Source organism: Nannospalax galili, unplaced genomic scaffold (assembly GCF_000622305.1).
Source record: "Nannospalax galili isolate Female #2095 unplaced genomic scaffold, S.galili_v1.0 scaffold886, whole genome shotgun sequence".
Lineage (NCBI taxonomy): Eukaryota > Metazoa > Chordata > Mammalia > Rodentia > Spalacidae > Nannospalax > Nannospalax galili.
In genome coordinates this window covers 233948-251677 of record NW_008355971.1, presented here as the reverse complement: position 1 = coordinate 251677, position 17730 = coordinate 233948, and the positions used below count along the sequence as shown (strand labels likewise).

General features: G+C 44.8%; 1 protein-coding gene and 2 pseudogenes across 7 annotated transcripts in view; 2 read left to right on the top strand and 1 right to left on the bottom strand.

Annotated features, from left to right (window-relative positions):
• LOC103750685 (zinc finger protein 260) overlaps window positions 1-17730 on the bottom strand; it is a 42424-nt gene that overhangs the window by 9976 nt on the left and 14718 nt on the right. For 3 of the 7 annotated variants that reach the window (XM_029556535.1, XM_029556540.1, XM_029556541.1), the window contains exons 1-3: window positions 9145-9466; window positions 7970-8075; window positions 1206-1272 (exon numbers count right to left, since the gene is read on the bottom strand). In XM_029556535.1, the coding sequence (XP_029412395.1) occupies window positions 1206-1214 (9 nt within the window). In that variant the 5' untranslated portion in view covers window positions 1215-1272; window positions 7970-8075; window positions 9145-9466. Of the gene's footprint in view, window positions 1-587; window positions 641-1205; window positions 1273-7969; window positions 8080-8583; window positions 8603-9144; window positions 9467-17730 lie in introns of those variants that run through there. The other 4 variants (XM_029556536.1, XM_029556538.1, XM_029556542.1 and 1 more) reach the window with 4 other exon arrangements.
• On the top strand, window positions 13979-14079 carry LOC115067788 (annotated as a pseudogene).
• On the top strand, window positions 15838-17208 carry LOC103750780 (annotated as a pseudogene).

Below are 17730 nucleotides of genomic sequence, written 5' to 3'. Positions count from 1 at the left end.
GGGGGAAGAATAAGTAGTATTTTGTGTAAGAAAGGTTAAGGTGCAGGAAGTTAATACAGTGAGCAAAGGAACACCCGGAACGGAGGGGAGGACTATGACCAAACCACTGTGCTTCCGTGTCACTGTTTCCTCTAGACAAAGCTGCCTGCATTTAAGAAATCCTCCACTGGGCTGAACGTGGTGGCCCACACCTTGAATCCCAGCACTTGGGAGGCAGAGGCAGGCAGATCTTTATGAGACCCAGGCCAGTCTTGTCTACACAGGGAGCTTCAGGCCATAGGGCCGCAGGGAAACCCAATGCCAAAAGAAAAATAACACATTTGGCTATCAGTTCTTGGCAATACCTGTTTGTATGTTTGTTTGTTTTTGAGACTGGGTCTCACTCTGTAGTACAGACTGACCTTGCACTCATGACGATTGACCTGCCTTACCTCCTGAGTGCTGGGATTACATACTTGAGTTACCATGCACTGCTAGTTCATGGTCATGTACGATTGGAGAAATTCAAACAATGAGTACCTAAACACTTTTCTTTTTTCTCTTATTTTATGTGCATGAATATTATGCCTGCATGTGTGTAAGTGCACCTGTGTCATGCAGTGCCTGCAGAGGAGAGAAGGCGGCGTAGGATCCCTTGGAACTGGAGTTACAGACAGTTGCTAGCTTCCATGTGGGTGCTGGGATTAGAACCCAGGTCTTCTGCAAGAACAACCAATGTGCCTTTAAACCAGAGTCATCTCTCTAGCCCCAACAGAAATCTTTATTTAAAAATAAACAAAAATAATTTTTAATCATTTAGCATTTTATGTATGTGTTTTGCCTTCATGTATGAAGTACACCACAAGCATGCAATGCCTGTGGAGGCAGGAAGAGGGAATTGATCCCCTGTAACTGGAGCTACAGAAAGTTGTTAGTAGCTGTTATCTGGATGCTGGAAACTGAACTGGGTCCTCTGCAAAAGAAGCCAGTGCTCTTAACCTCTGAGCCACCTCTCCGGCCCAACAGAAAGTTTTTTGAAGCAGTGTACTAGAGACCCTTTCCTTTATAGTAAGGGTGAGAATACTCTAGCTCTGCTTATAACTAAATTGAAGGTTCTGGGTTTGTTTTAAACCAAAAAAGCATCATGATAAAGAAAAGAAAGCAAATATTTATTTGTCCGAAAAATAAAGATGGCTTTCTTCGGATAAACAGAAGCAGCATCTCACCTGAGCCATGGCTTGGCAGCTGTAGAGAAGGGCCTCCTCTGTGCTGCTCTGTTGGAAGAGGGCTAAGCTGGGAGAGGCAAAAGAAGACCCATGAGACCCCACGTGACTCAGCTCTCTCAATGATCATTCCTGTCTCACTCACCCCCACAAATTAGGAAGAATGGACAAATCACTCATCATGCCTAATTCCAAAGAGCCAGGCTTTGGACTGGAACATGATGGGTCTGCTCAAGATATATACGGTTTCTGCACACACAAACATACTCACATACACAAATATTCTTTTGTAAACTGAGCATGATGGTGTGTATCTGTAATCTGAGCACTCAGGTGGCTGAGGCAGTAGGATTGTCACAAGTTTGAGGCCACCCTGGGCTATACAGAGAATACCAGGCCAGTCAGACCTACACAGTGAGACTGTCTCAAAACACAAAAACAAAATTAAAAATAGAAAAATAAAATTATTTTTTTGTGACAGGGTCTCACGTAGTCCAGGCTGGCCTCAAACTTATTATGTAGCTGAGGATGACCTTGAACTTCTGCTCCTCCTGCCTCTACCTCCCCAGTCTTGGTGTTAAGAAATAAAATGAGGTCCAGGGACCCCATCAATACCACACAAAGAACATGCAGACAAAACAAAAGTAATTCAGCAAGGCAAATTTTACTTTTGCAAAAGGGTGTCCTGCATGGTCAGTCAGATCCAGCAAGCACACAGGACTAGAAGCTTGGTGGACTTTAACCCTAACACAAGAAGACTAAGTCTTTTCCCCATTGGCTGGGGCCTGACCTCAGTATTTCCCTTTAGAAACTGACAAATATATTATGCAAAATAATGTAAGAATTTTAAATTGTCACTTTTATATATTTAAAATTTTTTATTCATTCATTCATTCATTCATTCATTCATTCATTCATTATGTACATGAGTGTTTGCCTGCAATGTATGCAAGTGCTCCCATGTCGTACAGTACCCGCAGAGGCCAGAAGATGGTGTTGGATCCCCTGGAACTAGAGTTACAGATGGTTGTTAGCTGCCATGTGGGTGCTGAGAACTGAACTCGAGTCTTCTCTAAGAGCAGTTAGTATGCTCTTAACCAGTGAACCATCTCTCCAGCCACAAAATAGTCACTATTGGAAACCAGCAAATATACCATATAAAAGATGCCAAAATTCAAAATAATCGCTTTAAAAACAGGTAAATATGTCATACACTGTCAAAACCCAAAATAGTCCTCCATAAAAACTATGAAAGATCATGTGAGACAATGTAAAAAAATTTCAGTCATTTTTAGAAACTACTAAGTATACCAAAGAAGAAGTTAAAACCCAAAATAATTCCTTTAAAAATAGGTCAAAACAATGTTAAATTTAAACTCCCACTAAGAATTCAAGGTGAAAATCAAAATGGAAAAATAAAGAATTAGGACATATAATCAAATGCCTGCAGCCCAGGGAATTCCCAGGTTATCCTGATCCCCGGACCTCAGGAGTACGGGTAAGTTTCTGAGCATCACCATTTTTGACTTATGCCACATGGCTGGCATTTTGAAAATGTTACTAACCAAGATGGTGACCAGATCATGTGGCTGCCTCCATCTTAGTGAGGTCACCAGCCATGATGGTGGCAAAGTCACTTGGCTACCCTGGTGAACTCAGCCTCATGATTAAAAAAAAAACAAACAAAAAACCCATCCCCCATCAGGATACAGCCCTGTGGGATTCATATATCTCACAGATTAAATGTGGACAGCCATTCCTTTTTCTATAAAAAAAGATATCCAGCCAGGCGTGGTGGTGCACGCCTTTAATCCCAGCACTCCGGAGGCAGAGGCAGGCAGATCTCTGTAAGTTCACAGCCAGCCTGGTCTACATAGTGAGTTCCAGGACAGCTGGGGCTACTGGGAGACCCTATCCAAAAAAAACCAAAAAAAAAAAAAAAAAAAAAAATCAGGTGAACCTTCATCCCCTCCTAGTTGGATATTAAAGGCCTCACTGATATTTTGAGATCAAGAAACCAATGCATTCATCTCTCAGCTCCTGCCATGTTCCCCATAGACTTCAGTATTGATGTCCCATCTCGGGTTCTGGTTGGGGAATTTAACTCCAGTGCAGAGCCCCCTGGCCAGCTCAATATTTTCCCAAATAACCAATGTGGTCCTCCTGATCATCACCGCCCTTCTCCCAAGAACAGAATGCTCAAGATAGACATTAATTGGGCCAAGTATAAAAGAATTGGTCTGCTATACCACAGGGGACTTCTAATGAGAATTTATTTATTTATTTATTTATTTTGATCTTTTTGAGACAGGGTCTCCCTGTAGGCCCAGCTGTCCTGGAACTCACTATGTAGACCAGGCCAGCCTTGAACTCACAGAGATCCACCTGCCTCTGCCTCCCAAGTGCTGGGACTACAGGCATGCGCCACCATGCCTGGCATATCTTATTTTTATTTTATGTATATGAGTGTAGTGCCTGCATGTATGTAGGTGCACCCATGTCTTGCAATGCCTGTAGAGGTCAAAAGAGTGCATCAGATCCCTTGGAACTGGAGTTAAAGATTGTTATCTGTCATTTGGGTTCTGGGAACCAAACCTGGGTCCTCTGTGAGAGCAGCCAGTGCTCTTAATTACTGAGTCATCTCTCCAGCTGTCAACACCTGGCAAATTCTAAATGATTAATTGCTAAAGACAAAGTGGTTCAAAAGTCTAGGTGAGATCAAGGCCAGCTGGTCTACAGAGTTTCAGCAAGCTGGGGCTACCCTGTCTAAAAACAAACAAACAAATACAAAAATGCACCAAACTAACTTATTAGCTCATAAGAAGGGTAAACCCTCAGATACTTCACAGTTTTGACAGAAACTTGTAGTTTTGGATTGGAACTGAAGGTATATGTACTGGTGGTTTAAGAAGCAAAAGATGGGGGTTGGAGAGATTGCCCTATGGTTAAGAGCACTGGTTGCTCTTGCAGAGGACCTGGGTTCGATTCCCAACACCCACATGGCAACTAACAACTGTCCATAACTCCAGTTCCAGGGGATCCGACAGCCTCTTCTGATCTCTGTGGGCATTGCAAGACACAGGAGGATTACTGCAGGTACAAGGCAGCCTGTTCTACATAGTAAGTTTCAGGGAAATCCAAGCTACAAAGTGATACCCTGTAAAGAATCAAAAGATGGGCTGGAGAGATGGATCAGCAGTTAAGAGAACACTGGCTGCTCTTGCAGAGGACATGGGTTCAGTTCCCAGCACCCACAAAGTGGTTAACACCCATCTGTAACTCCAGTTCCAGGGGATGTGATGCCCTCTTCTGGCCTCCAAGGGCACTGCATGACATAGGTGCACTTACATACATGCAGGCAAAGCACTCATACATAAAATATAAGTTAAAAAATTAAAAACAGCCGGTGTGTGGTGCACGCCTTTAATCCCAGCACTTGGGAGGCAAAGGCAGGTGGATCTTTGTGAGTTCAAGGCCAGCCTGGTCTACATAGTGAGTTCCAGGCCAGCTGGGGCTACTGGAAGACACTGTCTCAAAAAAGACCAAAAAAAAAAAAAAAAATTAAAAGCATAAACATACACAAAAACCTGTATTAGTGTGGGATACAGTCTGGGATATAGTGTGGTATTCCACCATTTCAGGAATTCTTAATAAATTTTTATTACTTAACCTGGAAAAAAAAACAAACAGACTGCATTAGTGTAAGTGTCTTGGTTTTCACAACTGCACTGTCAGCACCTGGGTTAAGAATCTATGGGGGTGGGGGACAGCCAGAGGCAGGAGGATCACTGTGAGTTTAAGGCCAGCCTGGTCTACATAGCGAGTTCCAGGTCAGCTGCAGGTACAGGGAGACCCTGTCTCAAAAAGGCAAAAAAAGAAAAAAGAAAAAGTGCACCTCCTTCAAAGGGAAGAAAAAATAATTTTCTTAAAAAAAAAACAATCCATGGGGAAAGGCAAAGAAGGGACAGGTGGGGGCACACTCAAAGTACAAATTATAGGTATATGACAGAGAAATCTTTTCAAATTAAAAAGTATATGGGAATTCAGGGCTCACAATGGAAATAGTAAAAAAAGATTTTTTTCTTTCTTGAGGCTGGGCCTTCCTTGCCTTGTAGCCCCATCTGACTTAGAACTCACAACTCTCCTGCATCACCTTCCCTACTGTTGGGACTACAAATTTACATGATTACACAGGACCAGTGTTCAGGTCTTAGCATCCACATCAGGTAGCTCACAAACACTTGTACCTCCAGTTCCAGGAGATTCAATGCCCTCTTCTAGCCTTCATGGGTCCTATACACACACAGTACACACACAGACACACACACGATAAACATAAATAGAAATGTCTTAAAATTTTTTTCAGAAATAGGGGCTGAAGAGATGGCTCAGCAGTTAAGAGCACAGGCTACTCTTTCAGAAGATCCGGGTTCAAATTCCAGCATCCACATGGTGGCTAACAACCATCTGTAACTCCAGTTCTAGGAGATCTGACATCTTCTTCTGTCCTCCAAGGGCACTGCATGACACATGTGTATTTATATCCATGTATGCATAACACTGATATACATAAAATAAAAATATAGTTTTTTAAAAATTTAGAAATAAAACAAGAGAGAGGGCCGGCAAGATGGCTCAAGAGATAAAAGGTGCTTCCTGCTGCCAAGCATAACAACTGTCAATTCCTGGGCCACACATGGTGGAGGAAAAAAGCCAACTCCTGCAAGTTGTCCTCTAACCCCCACATGTACACTGTGGCATATGTGTGCATGTACGCTTACACACGTACACAAAGGGAATTACTATAATAAAACTTTTTAAAAATATTTTATTATTTTTATGTGTATGAGTATATTGCCTGCAAGTATGTGAGTGCACCCATGTTGTGCAGTGCCTCGGAGGTCAAAAGAGGGCTTCGGATTCCCCTTGAACTGGAGTTAAGAACAGTTCATAGCCGCCATGTGGGTGCTGGGAATTGAACTCTGGTCCTCTGCAAGAGCAGTCAGTGCAGTCAGTTGGGGCCATCTCTCCAGCCCCAACAAAACTATTTTTAAATAAAGAAATAAGCTGGGCATGCTGGTGCACACCTTTAATCCCAGAACCCCAGAGGCAGAAACAGGTGGTTCTCTGTGAGACTGAGGCCATCCTCGTCTACACAGCAAACTGCAGGCGCTACAGGAAGAGCCTGTCTCAAAAACAAATAAACAAAACAAATGACCGTAAAACATAGCAAAATATACTGAACAGCATAATATATTAAGAAATGAAAATAAGAACTACTATGAAATTCCACCATACCACCAAGAGATAGTTGAGCTCACAATATCACATAACTCAAAGGATGTGGGCAAAAGGACTCTCCCATACTGCTGCAGAGAAGCATACACGGGAAAAATCACCTGAGAATTTGGGCAGTATCTATTGAACAGACCTCCAATATATAATCTAGAAATCCCACTTCTAAGTATTTACCCAAGAGAATTCATATATTCATCAAAAATATGGTAGAATATCCATAACAGCCATATGATTTGGTCTTTGGGGAGACACAGTCTTATTATGTAGTCTAGTATGGCCTCAACTTCATTATCCTCCTGCCTTACCCTCCCAAGTGCTGAAATTAAAGGTGTGCGCTACCTCACTTGCTATGAAAAAGGTTTTATACTTACCTCAGAGATTTTTACACAGATATAGCCATCGTGCATGCTATTCTATATGCTGCAACCCACAACAATTTATTCAAACCACACTTTTTTTTTTTTTTTTGCAGGGTTCAAGATTGAAACCAGAGCCTTGTACACAGTAAGCAAGCATTCTACCACATAGCTACATCCTATCAGAATGCAATGTTACAATGTAGCCTCTGTTCTGGCCTCCTCTCAGATAGAGACACCCTACAGCAACAGAGTCTCTAGCTAACAAAGAGATCAAAGGGGGTACTGGTGTCACACAGATCCTGCTCCCCAACCCCTTTGCTGCCTCCTGCCTGGGAATCAGAGACTCTGGCTGCAGACTCCTGTGAATCACCTCATCTCAGACAGCTATAAGAACAGATGTCTACTTTTGCTATGTGGGCTCTGATTCCCTTCAGAGACCCCACCACACTGTCTCTAGTGCTGGGGCCTGAACTATCCTTGGAGCATCATCCCCCTACCCCCACTATTGCCCCTCCCTCTGTCCCTAACATTAATAACTTCCAATAAACTCCCTAGTCCTCGGTGAACTCCTTGAACCACCCTGCCCCATCCAAAACTTAACACAGTCTCAGCCCTTGGTTTTCTGAGACAAAGTCTAAGGCTAGAGTGAACTCACCTCCTGCATCTGCATACAAGACATAAAAGACTCTTCTTTTTTGAGAAAGGGCCTCAGTATGTAGCCCTGGCTGGCCTCCACCTCACTAGGTAAACCAAGCTGGCTTGAACCATCTGCCTCTGCCTAAGATTAAAGGTGTATATATACCACGTCATCTGGCAAAAGACTTTTGAAATATTTTATTTATTATTTTTATTTCTTTATGTATGAGTGTATTGCCTGTATGTATGATAAGTGCAACCATGTCATGTAAGGCCCTCAGCGGTCAGAAGAGGGCATCAGATCCCTTGGAACTGGAGTTATGGTGGAGTTTATGGATGCTTGTTAGCTGCTATATGGGTGTTGGGAATTAGCCCAGGTCCTCTGCAAGAGCAGCCAGTGGTCTTAACCATTGAGCCATCTCTCCAGTCTCCTAAAAGACTTTTTAATGTTTTGCTGGGCGTAAAGGTGCTCACCTTTAATATCATCACTCAGAATGCAGAGGAAAGCAGATCTCTGTGAGTTGAAGGTTGGCTTGGTCTATATAGTAAGCTCCAGGCCAGGTGGGGCTACAGGGAGGTCCTGGCTCAAAAAAAGACCAAACAAATAAAATATAAGTAAATAAATGATAAAGACAAACAAACCCACAGCCACACATTTTAAACCATTTTTTGATACGGATATGGCACACTTGCTCTGTAAGCATTTATCTGTCACACACTCTGGTACATTTTGCACCATTTAGTAAAGCGGTGGACAAACTGAAGCAGGTGTATCCTATGTTAAAAATTTTAAAGTTCATGATAGTATGTTCATAATACTAAGAATCTGAAACACTCCAATGTCTAGCATTAACAGGAAAGATGAATAGGTGCAGTATACTTCAAATCCTGGGATCCCAAATAGCAAAGAAACTGAACAGGCCGATATTGTACTTGATATGAATGAGTCGCAGAAACAGGTTGTACAAATAATCATAATTAAAGGGCAAAGGAAAGCATGCCAGCATTCACATGAAGTTCTAAAATGAGGAAAAGTATCATGCATACAGAGGTATTCATACAAAACTTTACATACCTCAATCACAGACCCACAATAGGGGCATTCGGCTCTAAGAAACTTATACCAAAGCCAACAGGACCACACACTCAAGGACTCCAAGGGGTCCATGAGCAAAGCCGTCCGTTTCCCAAAGGAACCCTCCACAGTCACAACTGCATCAGTACAGGCACGGCACACCCCCACCCGGTCAGTCATGATCACAAACTAGCAACATTCACATAGATGTAACCACAGTATGCACAGGTATCCCAACTGTACTCTGCTGCACATGGTCACAACGTCAGGCAATCGCACACCACTCCAGAGACAAACATCCAACCAGTCACAAACACTCCACAGGCACACACAATACGGCACGTGATCCCCAGCTCGCTCGCTCGCTCGCTCGCTCTCTCTCTCTCACACACACACAGACACACACACACCACGGGGTGGTGCACACGGTGTTACATTAGACGCACACGCTCATCAGAAACACAGTATAACTGCACGATCACTCCTCACAAACTAAGCGCACAATTTCCACTTCAACCCGGCTGCACAAAGCCCGGGCTGCAGCTCTAGCCCCGCCCTCCCCTGGATTCCTCACCTCAGGCCTTCCACGCTTCCGAAGCGGTACAGCCCTTCACCGAGCCGATGCAGTTGCCAGGGAAGCCCTGAGGTCCCGCCAGCGCGTGACTGAATTCCCGCGAGAAGCCGAGGAGGCTTCTAGGAAACGTAGTCAGAGACGAACTACGGATGAACCAGATAGTTTCTATCCGCGCTCAGCTGAAGCGCCGTGGAAAGGATCGTGCCGCTCTTTGAAACGCACCCCGAAGGGTTCAAGAAGCCCTGAGTCAGCCTCCGGAAGTGGTTTCCGAAAAAGACCGCGCCAACGCGTTTGAAATTGACTTACATTTTGGTCCCTCAGCACTGCCCGTAGACGCTGGACCATCTCTGAAAGCTGGTGTAGAGATTTGCATAGGACAGTTGCTCTCACCACTAAGCCTTCTGGGACTTGTAGTTCAGAGCCATGGAAATTGCTTGGTGGACTATTCAAAAGTCAACTCTGGGAGCTCAGCCTTTGCTTGGCCACGATCCATAGTCTTCAGGGAATGCTAGTGAGCCCAGGAAGGATGCAGAAACAGACTTCCGGGGCCGCCGTTGTGGCTTTGTTTTGGGAATGAGTTTGGCTCTGTGTTACTCAGTGCAGAAGACTTGAAAGGGATGTGTTGAAGACTCAAAGCGGGTCGGGTAGTCTTATGGGTGGAGACCAGGAATTTAGAAAGTGATCGAAAGGGGGTGATTTCTAAAACCGGTTTGATGGTTCCAGAGAAGCAGAAAGAGGACTTCTCGAAATTGCACGGAGGACCCATGTTAATCTGAGCTACTAATTTCTGTGAATGGTGTGGGCTGAAGGAGATCAGGGAGTGATAGGTGAAGTTTGTAGGAACCACGTAATGGAGATGCCGGGACCTGGGCTGTTATTTAGGTATTGGGAGACCACAGACAAATAAATAATAAATAATGTGAAACCAGAAATATGTATTATGGGATATAAAATAAGAGCCAGACGTGATGGCACACGCCTTTAATCTGAGCACTTGGTAGGCAGAGGAAGGAGGAGCTCTGTGAGATCTGTGAGGCCAGCCTGGTCTACATAGCGAGTTCCAGACCAGCTGGGGCTACAGGAAGACCCTGTCTCAAAGAAAGAGGGGGAGAGGGAGAGAGAGAGAGAGAGAGAGAGAGAGAGAGAGAGAGAGAGAGAGAGAGAGAGAGAGAGAGAGGAGGGAGAGAGAGAGAGAGAGAGAGAGAGAGAGAGAGAGAGAGAGAGAGAAGGGAGAGACAGGAAGGGGGGAGAGAGGGAGGGAGGGATTGGGGCAGGGCGTGGTAGTGAACGCTCTTTATTCCCAACTGAGGCAGGCAAATCTCTGAGATCTAGGCCAGCCTGGTGTACAAAGACAGTTCAGGCCAGCTGGGGCTACAGGGAGACCCCGCCTTAAAAGAAAATTGTTTTGTGGTTGGAGAGATGGCTCAGGACTGAAGAGCACTGGCTGCTCTTTCAGAGGACCCTGGTTCTGACCCACATGGCAGCTAACAATGTCAGTATCTCCAGTTCCAGTGGATCTGAAACCCTCTTGTGACCTCCTCCGGCATTGTATGACACAGATGCACTTACATACATGCAGGTAAAACACTCATGCACATAAATATAAAAAATAAAAATAGGCCTGGCATGGTAGCACATGCCTTTAATTCCAGCACTCAAGAGGCAGGCGGATCTCTGTGAGTTCAAGGCCAGCCTGGTCTATATAGTGAGTTTCAGGACAGCTGGGGCGACAGGGAGACCCTGTTTCAAAAAGACCAAAATAAATAAATTTTAAAAAGTAAAAGTCAACTTCAAAAGAATTTTGCATGTGTGCTGGGAGGTTAACTAGCTCTTGATTAGAGCACAGCTTCTAGAGATAATCATTCAATCTTCTGGGTTCTTTCCCCATGCCAGAAGATGTGGGGAGGGGCAGGTGTGTCAGACTGATGAAGCAGATTTGGGAAGCAGTGAACTAAGAAAGTTTGCAGTCAACTTTTGCAATTAGTAGAGGCGTTAAACACATCTCTATTTTCAAAGAGAAAATAATGAGCTGAGAGAGATTCATGGTTTTAACTTTAATGTCTCTTAAAGATCAAATTCATTCTCTGGTTATCCTCCAGGCCATGTATATATTATTAGGTATGAAAGTAGCTTCTAATTAAAAGAAGCATTCTCTGAGTCTTTTACTATTTTTTATTAAATGTAATTATCACTATGTAACCAAAGATGACCCTGAACTACTGATCCTCCTGTCTTTGTGTGCTGAGGTAACAAGCTTAGGTCACCGTGCTTTGTGTGATGTTGAGGAGTCAACCCAGGTTTCCAACATTCTAAGCAAGTGCTACCACTTGAGCTACATCCCCAGATCCATTTAATAAAATTTAAAATAAAAGATAAGGTAGTTGGGTGTAAAATTCATGCAAATAAATAAATAAAACCATGGAATAGGATATAATGCTTAAGAATATCTGTATCAATAAATCCATAAACCCTGTATGAGAGAAGAAAAACATCACATTCTTGATTGGAAATCTTAGGCATGTTGTTTTATTTTAATTCGTATTTTTCCTTTTTTAAGAAAAAAATTTGTTTTTATTTTATGTGTATATGTTTATGTAACTGTGCCCATACATGCGATGCTGATGGAGGCCAGAAAAGGGCATCAGATCCTTTGGAACTGAAGTTTACGATTGGTTTGTTAGCTGCCATGTGGGTGCTGGAAACTGAACCCAGGTCCTCTGCAAAAGCATCTAGCCCTCTTAAATGCTGAACCATCTCTCAGCCCTTTTATTTTTGAAATAGTGCCTCCCTATGAAGAGCAGGCTGCCTTGAACTTAATTTTTTTGAAGATTTATTTCATTTTAATTCTGTTTATATGTGTGTATATGTGGATATGTGCACATGTGAGTGCGAGATGCCTGAGGAGTTCAGAAGAGTGTTGGATCCTATGGAGCTGGAGTTACAGGCGTTGTGAGCTGCCCTATGTGCGTGTTGAGAGCCGAACTCCTGCACTCTGCCAGTGCAGGACACAGTCTTACCACTAAGCCATCTCCTCAGCCTTGAGCTTTCTCTTCTGCCTCAGCCCCCTGACTGCCAGGTTTACAGCCCATGTGCCACTATGCTTCATGCATCCTTTTCCATTTTTTTTCTTTTTCCATTTCTTAATTGGGCTGTTTGTCTCTTTTTGAAAATATACCTGTTTTTAATGAGTTTTGTCCATATTGGAGGGAGTAATTTATAACATAAAATGCAATTATAGCCGGGCATGGTGGCACATGACTTTAGTCTCAGCACTGGGGAGGCAGAAGCAAGCTGATCTCTGGGAGTTCAAGGCCAGCCTGTCCTACATAGTGAGTTCCAGGACAGCTAGGGTTACAGGGAGTCCCTGTCTCAAAAAGACCAAGTAAATAAATTAAAAAAAAAATACAATGCAATAGCCGGGCGTGGTAACCCACACCTTTAATCCCAGCACTTGGGAGGCAGAGGTAGGCAGATCTCTGTGAGTTCAAGGCCAGCCTGTCCTATATAGTGAGTTCCAGGACAGTTGGGGCTACAGGGAGACCCTGCCTCAAAACAGGGAAAAGGAACATTAGTTCCTTTTATAGAACAGGGTCATGTATTACTTTCAAATGTATGAAAATATACTTAGTTATGTTAATAAAAAAAATGCTGATCTGGGCTAGAGAGACAGTGGTTAAGAGCATTGGCTGCTTTTGCAGAGGAGCCGAGTTTGGTTCCCAGCACCCACATGACAGCTAACAAGTGACCAAAAACTCCAGTTCCAGGGGAGCCAATGCCCTCTTCTGTCCTCCACTGGCATTGCATGACACAGGTGTACTTACATACATGCAGGCAAAACACTCATACACATAAAATTTTTTTAAAATTTATTCTTTTTATTTTATGTGTATGAGTATATTGCCTGCATGTATGTGAGTGCACCCATGTTGTGCAGAGCCACGGAGGTCAGAAGAGGGCTTCAGATTCCCCTGGAACTGGAGTTAAAGGTGGTTGGTAGCTGCTATGTGGGTGCTGGGAATCAAACCCGGATCCTCTGCAAGAGCAGTCAGTGCTCTTAACTGCTAAGCCATCTCTCTAGCCCCATAAAAATAATTTTTTTTTTGTCTTTTTGAGACAGCTATCCTGGAACTCACTATGTAGACCAGGCTGGCCTCAAATTCACAAAGATCTGCCTGCCTCTGCCTCCCAAGTGCTGGAACTAAAGGCATGTGCCACCATGCCTGGCAAAAATAATTTTTTAAAATGCTGGTCTGGCAAAGTTGTTCAGCCAGTAATGTTCTTGCCACACAAGCCTGATGACCTGAGTTTGATCCCTAGAACCCAAGTAAAGGTGGAAGGAGAGAACCCACTCCACAAAGTTGTCCTTTAACTTCCACACATGTGCCTGGAATGTGTGCACACTCCCCCCCAAACATCATGTAGAGAGAGAGAGAGAGAGAAATAAAGTAAAACTTGTGCTTTAATACTAAAGTTCCATAGATACTTAGAATGGTAAAGAAATAAATAAACCCTAAATTTTGAAAACTTACATTGCTGAAGATAACAGCAGATTGGTACACTCTCTTTGGAGGCAATTTGGCACCATCTTTCAAGCCTCACATTGGCTGAGTAATCCAAACTCTGGGATTTTAACCTACGTATCTACTTACATTCATGCTTATGCAAGTTTTTCTCATGAAGAGCTGTTCACACACAAAAATATTGAAGAGAGTCATAAATTATCAAATGTAGTGCAACGTTCTACAACTGCACCACAATTGTAGAATAAGGGTGAATGAGAGCTCTCTCAATGGCCTATGATGAAAAGCAAAAGCATTCAACGTATATTAAGCAGGTGCTCACTTCAGCAGCACATATACTAAAATTGGAATGATACAGAGATTAGCCTGTTCCTGTTCAAGATGACCTATAAATCCATGAAGCATATATATATATGCTTCTGCTTGAGACAGGGTCTCTCTGTACCCCAACTGGTCTGGGACTCGAACTCACAGAGATCCGCTTGTCTCTGCTTCCTGAGTGCTGGAACTAAAGGTGTGTGCCACCGTGGCCAGCATCATTATATATTTTTTACATGACTATATTAAGCAGTGGGTGGGGTGGGGCAGGAGATCATGCAGCAGGGAAAGGTACACTCCACTAAGCCTGATGACTTAACTTTGCTCCCCAGGACCCACAAGGTGGAAGGAGAAAATTGATTCTAGAAAGTTGTTCTCTGACCTCCACATGTACACTACAGTGTTGTATGTACCATGGCATGGTTACAAGCACACATACACGCAAATAAATGTAATAAAATATCAGTTTTAAAAATATATATGAAGGCAGGTGTTGTGTTGCAGGCCTTTAATCCCAGCAGTCCAGAGGCAGAGGCAGGCAGATCTCTGTGAGATGGAGGCCAGTTTGGTCTACGTAGTGAATTCTAGGCCAGCTGGGACTACAGAAAAACTGTATCTCAATAAAACAAGGATACTGAGCTGGAGAGATGGCTCAGCAGTTAATAGCACTGGTTTCTCTTGAAGAGCACCTGGGTTTGAATCCCAGCACCCATATGACAGCTAACAATCATCTGTATTTCCAGTTCCAAGGGATCTGATGCCCTCTTCTGGTCTCTGTGGGCACTGCATGAAACACGTGCACTTACATGCATGCGGGCATGACAGTCACATACATAAAGTAAAAATAAAGAGCCAGGTGTGGTGGCACATACCTTTAATCCCAGCACTCTGGAGGCAGAGGTAAGTAGATCTCTGTGAGTTCAAGGCCAGCCTTGTCTACATAGTGAGTTCCAGGCCAGCTGAGACTGCAGGAAGACCCTGTCTCAAAAAAGACCAAACCAAACCAAACCAAACAAACAAAAAAACCAGGGATTCAATGCCTTCTGGCCTTCTTGGACACCTGCACTCATGTGCGCAGACACACGCGCGCGCACGCACACACACACACACACACACACTTTTTCTTGAGATAGGGTCTCACTATGTAGCCCTGGTTAGCTTTGAACCTGCTGTGTATACCAGGCTGGCCTCAAACTCACAGAGATCTGCCTATCTCTACCTCCTGAGTGCTGGGATTAAAGGCATGTGCCCCATTACTCCAGAGACACACCATTAAAAACAAATCTTTTAGCCAGGCATGGTGGCGCATGCCTTTAATCCCAGCACTTGGGGGCAGAGGCAGGCGGATCTCTGTGAGTTCAAGGCCAGCCTGGTCTACATAGTGAGTTCCAGGACAGCTCAGGCTAGACCCTGTCTCAAAAAGACCAAAAAAAATCTTTTACTTAAAAAGATAAGCCTGGGGGATGGAGAGATTACTCAGTGGTTAAGAGCACTGCAGAAGACCTGGGTTCAAGTCCCAGCATCCACATGGCAGCTATGAACCATTCTTAACTCCAGTTCCAGGGGAATCAGATGCCCTCTTCTGACCTCCAGAGCACTACATGACATGGTGCACTCACATACATGCAGGCAATATACTCATACACATAAAGTAAAAATAATAAATAAAATATTAATAAATATATAAATAAAATAAAGATAAGCCTGATCCAAATTGGAAGGAAATAAAATTATTACTGTTGGTTGGGATCTTGCTTGGGTTGTGTAAGTTGGGGTGGGAAGGTCCATGGGATGAGGTGAGGCCCAGATGGGGGAACCTCGGACTGAGCCCCCACCCCCACCCCACCCCCGTAAAATGGCACCAGCTGGCCTTGGCAGTGAGGAAGGCAGTGAGGAGGGCACTGGTGGCAGTGAGGGCATTGGAGGTGATGGGGGGCCCTGATGCAGAGGACATGTGGAGCCCCAACATCGAAGCAGAGCTTCCAGGAGGCTCTATCCATCTACCCGCCCAAAGATCATCCTGTCTGAAGAGGGCAAAATGTACGGTCGGAATGAACTCATTGATGCATCAAGTTGCGAACCAGAAAGACAAGGACGTGCAAACAGATCTCTAGTCACGTCCAGGTTTTGGCTCCAAGGAAAGGGAGAAAAATTCAGTCCAAGCTGAAGGACCAGGTCTCCAAGAACAAGGCCTTCCAGACCATGGCTACCATGTCGTCTGCCCACCTCTTCTCTGCACTTTCCCTCCAGGACAAGCTGGGAATCTCGGGACCTCAGGCTACTGAGCATTTCCAGTATGTAATATGTAATTACATATTACATGGTGGCACCGAGTCACCATGGAATGTTCCAGACGTGAAGCCATCCTCACAGACATCATTCCCCTGTCACTGACTCCATCCACTGACTTCCCAGGGTACCAACCGTCTCCAGCCCTCTCACCCCCACCCACTTGCGCCCCACTCCCCAACCCCCAGCCTGGCAGGCTTGGGCCCTGGGTACCGCACTTCTGTGGTTGGTGGAGATCTCCATCTTTGTGGAACCACCTGATGCAGTTGACTGTTTCCAGAAGCATCAGTCAGCAGTGTCCCAGCCCCGGGGCAGCCACTTCTGGAGAGCGTTGGATGTACAGCAGATGTACCACAAACTCCCTGAGAAAAAGGGTGGCGGACGGGAGCTGTAGAAAGGTGGGCAGCCTTCTTCCTGGTCAAGTTTTGGGTGGACCTGAACTGGGACCCAAGTGTCGGGAGTGACAGCAGTGGTGGAGTCCTGGAGGGAGCAGCCAGTAGAGAGCCTGGAACTCACGACACTCACCTACCTGCTTCTCCAAAGTCTGCTCCTCCCGCAAGCAGGTGGTGAAGGTGGAGACCAGGCTGGCCCGAGGGAGGACAGGCCCTTTGTCAGTACCTGGTGAACTCCCTGAGTGCTACATGATGAACAGTGGCCTGGAGAACTTCAGGTGGTGACAAACAGGGACACCCAGAGACTGCTGCTGTGTGCTGCTGACATCTTGGAGGTCTCTACTAGTGAGCATGGGGCCCAACACCACATCTATCTACCGTGTCATCAGGGTTCACCCCAGAACACCCTCCTCCCAGGAAAGACCCTTCAGTCCCTCCCTGACCCCTCATTTGGGGAGGGGGCTATGGTAAAAAGGGCTGACCTCAGAGTGAGTAGTAAGGGCTGGATCTTAGCTAGAGGGAACCCCCCAAACCTGGTTATTTAGCTGGATTTGAGGCTAGACTCCTAATACTGGGCCCTCACAGGGGTGTCTCACAGGACACATAACCCCAGAGCATCAGGGACTGGGGACAGAAGTGCACCCCCAGCTACAGCACTGGCCTCCCTGCTCTAAAGGGCATCTCCCCATTCTGCACAGGGGGATCCAGAGGTTTTGGAGGTGGCCTTGGTTACACATTGCCTTGTTCATTTCCAGTTTTTCAGCTGTGTCATGTGTACCCCCCATCCGTCTCTCCCCTCCCTTCTTCTGTGATCTGTGATGTCACAAACTCAAGATTAACCATTTCTGAGCAGAGTGCACAGCTGGGTGGTCCCTGGGAATAAATACATAATTTTTAAAATATTTTATTTTTTGTACGTGTATGAGTGTATTGTCTGCATGTATGTGACTGTGGTGCAATGCAGCAGAGGTCAGAAGAGGGCTTCGGATTCCCCTGGACCTGGAGTTAAGTATGGTTCATAGCCTCCATGTAGGTGCTGGGAGTCAAACCCTGGTCCTCTACAAGAG